General features: G+C 33.0%; 1 protein-coding gene across 1 annotated transcript; it reads right to left on the bottom strand.

Moving 5' to 3' along the window:
• LOC115953546 (protein trichome birefringence-like 34) lies at positions 1-3,305 on the bottom strand. The gene is made up of 5 exons (XM_031071271.1): positions 2,931-3,305; positions 2,348-2,519; positions 1,471-1,667; positions 1,027-1,185; positions 1-456 (listed from the first exon to the last, which is right to left on the bottom strand). The coding sequence occupies exons 1-5, from the start codon at positions 3,257-3,259 to the stop codon at positions 114-116; spliced, it is 1,200 nt and encodes a 399-aa protein (XP_030927131.1). The 5' UTR covers positions 3,260-3,305; the 3' UTR covers positions 1-113.
• Positions 3,306-4,545: the final 1,240 nt, after the last annotated feature.

Raw genomic sequence — 4,545 nt, forward strand, 5'->3', positions numbered from 1 at the left:
GTTATCACAACAAAAGATGACTTTACCACGCTTGAACCCAAATAAAAAACTTACAATTAAAATTGAAAAAGAAGTACAAACTTTTCTTGAATTTTATTTTTAATTCCAATTTGTCATTGATGAACAATGTAAGCATACAAGAACTCATTCCACACATCTGGTACTCCAGGGAGACACCAATGTATACAATCTGCATAAGTACTTGGGTCTGATATTTGTTCTTCGGTTAGAGGTTCCCATTGCTTTCTATAGATTGATGGATGGCCTTCTTTTCTATATTCTGAGAGTTGTGTAATGTTGAGCATTTGTACATCTACACCCCTTGTTTTCAAATCGTCTAGCACATTTTCAACTACACGCATCGTTTTTGGATCTGTGTCACTTCCCCAAAATTCCTCTTTCAAAACTGGCTCTGTTTCTGAGTAACAATTTTCACCATCACCCCAATCTTCACCACTGGAATATACATACATATTAGATTTCCACTAGTTCTATGCAATATCAATAGCAATTATTAATTAGCAAAAAAATCAATAGCAATTATTAAAAGTGATGTATTTTTTTTCCTTGAAAATAAAACAATAAAATGACCATATGCCATAATTTGAGCTTAAATGCTTCCCATGTTTGGATACATGATAAATTTAACATAACATATAATGAACATAATAAAAAAAGTTGTTAATGGCATGTTCATGTGAAATTGATGTTGCTCTTGTTACTCAAACAAGTAGTGAAAATTTTTATTTCCCTAACGTTGCTCATGAATTCAGCTTTCTCAATTACTTAAAAGAGCTGACTTGTTTTTTTTAATGTAAAATGTTGATGTATGTTTTTGTTAACGTGGACATTTAGGATTCTTAAAACACCTAATTTTCCTTTGGGGTGGCCCGAAGATGCTGATTAAGAAATTTGAACCTAAGACCTCATATAAATGAGATAAAAATTCAAAACTACTCAGACCAATACCTTGGAGAAGGGTCAGATTATAAATGAGTTATAGGAGAAAGGAATTAGTCAAGATACCTTTCGTGAGTTGGTGACATGCTAACAAAAAACAATTGGGTCTTGTTTGGATTGACATGAAATTCCAACCAATCAGACCATGTTCTTAGAGCCATCTCATAGACGCGAAGCATCTCAACTTCTTTATATATCCCATCTGGGCTCTCGAATGATCCCCACCTAATCATTGTCACATAAAAAATAAGATTAGATCAATACTAAGTCAATGGTGGTTCCAACAAATAAGTTACGCAATACTATAAAATTATACGTGATCTTTCTTCTTGGAATAGAAAAGGTGCAAATAATCAAATAATTGCAAATGTTATTAATTATCTAAAAGTCTTATAACTCAATTTTCATTTATCGATATTTCTAACGGAGACGTCAAGGCTTCAAATTCTGACTTTCCTATTATTGTTATCATTAAGAAAAAAAATTAATTGGGCTTTATAAGGTACATACAGAACTTTCATTGTGGGCCTTCTCCACCACAGGTAGGAATCAAAGACGAGTATGTCTGCATCAGTCCAATGCCTAGCGTGCTTTTCAATTGCCTTGACTCTGACAGTTCTATTTGGTACTCGGTGGTTCAATGGATCATCAGAGTTTGATTCCACTAGCAATGGAGCCCAGTAGAACTCAATGGAGGCATTGTATTCCTTCATTAGATTAATTAACCATTAGCTTCTCTGGTAAAATTTACAACTATAAAAAGCACAAATGTAAGAGAATTATTTCAATATTAATTATTTATAGCAATTGTAAGGAACTGCAAAATCAACCTTTTAAGTTATTTCAAATAATAACTAATAGCTATTCTTTCTTTACTAAGGGCCTTATAGCTTAATAACCGTGCTCGGTCGGTCTTAATTAAAATTTAGGATATCTTGTGTAAGAGATATATCCAACTAACATTTCACAATATTTGGGGTATATTGGTGTGTGGTCTCCATCAATTGTGAGAGAACATAAAATTGTTTTTTTTTTAGTTTGAATCCCTCATCATCCACTTTTTAAGCAAACTGGTAATCCATTCTTTGGAAAAACTATCTGATGGAACTGTTATATGCAACAACTCTCGCAGCAGTATGTCCCATACATCTTTGGGCCCCATATAATTTGAGAAGCCACTATATACAATGGCTCTATGAGATACTATCTCTCTTAGAGGGTATGTTTGGGTTCTTAATTAGCTTTCACTGTTAGCCCAACTATGAAACTCAAGCCTAATCCCAGAGTGGTTGGATTGCCAAGCCCAGATATCCCAGATCCACAGCACAAGGTGTATAATGCACTTCTACAACATTTTTTTTTTTTTGCAGCAAATATTATTACTCACAGTGGCCTTAAAGGTGCTCAATGAGCCATTGGTGTGCATGGATTTAAGCGTTGGAGGGACTGCTGAATCGACCAGACAGACCATCGAAACCCACTGGCCCCTATTCAGTGAATCCCCAACAAATATAAGCCTCTTGTTCCTTAGCGTCTCCAGCAACGCTGTGGCATTGAACCTTATTAACATAGAAAAAAGTTCCACAAAGCTCAAAACCATAGACAAAGACATCTTTAACATCATCATGTATATATATTTGTATATTTACACCACCCCATAATTTTTTATTGAACAAGTATTTTGACAAATTAACATTAGATTATGTTTATTTGTTATAATATGCATACATGCTTGTAAAATACCAAGATGACTGAAAGTCATTAACCATTTATCTCATCATATATAATGTTTAAAGCTCATGTATCTTTAATTTTAACATTATACGCAAAATATTAATTAAGAATGAAGTGAATATGTCATATATTACAACAATAAAACTTTCCAAATATTAATCTATAAAAAGTTATAGAATGGTTGTAACACTGTAAAGAGTTATATCAGACATAAACGATTGTGAGAAAATATATACCTAGGGAGGTTACATTGGTGAGGTTGCCACCTCCAGTTCTGATAGCTCAAGTCTTTTCTTCCAAACTTCTCACAAGCCAATTGATCAGACATATAGGTGCATTCCTTCTCTTTGTATAGAGGGTAACTTTGGTTATCAAACACCCATTTACCTGAAAACAAATTGCACTGTGACAATTCAACATTGGTTCTATTTTCAAAGAATCTTCCACTATCTTGGCTGAGATAAACTGCTGTGATTATTAGGATAGTCACAAGTAAGGCTATAAGGGAACGGAAGCTGCTTCTGATTCCCCATATTCCAAGAACTATTTGGTGTTTCTTTGCCATTCCAATCAACTTTCTCTCTCCTATGCCTTTGTGTGTGGGATTCTGGTTTTTCCTCCTTTTTGAAGCTTCTTGTTGCGGTTGGTGAAAATCATTTTCATGATCATACTTTCCTTGAAATAATTAGGAAAGGTGGAAGTACATTTCTGGGTAGTTTGATGAAAGCTATAGGAAGTTTAATTTGCACGCTCCACTGACCAAAATAACACTGTAGCTGAGAGGATAAATGGACCATTTAATTCTATTTACTGCCCTACTAATAAGTAATTATAACCCCCTTGTGGATAAGATTTGGTTTTCATAGTGATTACCATCCAATTTGTTAAAGCTCTTAACTTCAGAGAAAACAAAATGCCAAAGGGCTAATTGGATAGTCCAGTGCACACTGCATTGTAGTTGTCTCCCAACCTAAGATGATTTGAAAATAGATACAAGAATTGCTAATTGGGTAGTAAAGACATGAACATCGGACCATCTCATGAAATTAAAGATTATTCCGTTTTATACTCTAGGATTTGTAATATACCACGTGTTTTATTTTTTAAATTTTGATTACTTTAAGAGAAAAAAAAGAAGAAGATGCGCGATAATTAAGTTATATAGTTAGTGAAACATAAAATAGATCACACACATTAAGACAAAGGGTTTCATTTGATAACAAAGTGGCTAGAACTAGTTAAAATTTTTGATATGTATGTATGATAATATTATTGACAAGTTTTGCTAAAAAAAGAAAAAAAAATTATTGACAAGTTGGATTTTGATAGTTTATGACTATGACCATAGTGAAAACTCCACCTAGATAATGGACCTATATATATATATATATATTGGTAATTTAAAGAAAGAAATTTATTAACGTGTGCCCTTAGGATATATATTAATAATCTATTTTAGGAAATTTTTTATAAAAAAACGAAAAAATAATTCACTGTTTTGATAACTTTTCCAATTTCTCATAAAAACTTTCCCAAAATAAATGGTTAATATGTGCTCTAAAGACGCACATTAACTGGACCCTTTAAAAAATAACCAAAGATATATATATATATATATATATATATATATATATTCTAGTGCACTGGTTAGGCCTAACAGTTCTAGTGGCCTATATGTGGATTAGGTTAGGGATGTTGACATCTCCACATCCATGTGTCGTAAAGGAACCTCAAGAAATTCAAAGCTTCAAACCGCCATGTAAATAGATACGCCCATGGATTTGATTTTGAATCCAAAACACGGTGTGATAGTACGCACAACATTATGCATTAAGCCAATTGTCTCTGAAT

Source organism: Quercus lobata, chromosome 7 (assembly GCF_001633185.2).
Source record: "Quercus lobata isolate SW786 chromosome 7, ValleyOak3.0 Primary Assembly, whole genome shotgun sequence".
Taxonomy (NCBI): Eukaryota; Viridiplantae; Streptophyta; class Magnoliopsida; order Fagales; family Fagaceae; genus Quercus; species Quercus lobata.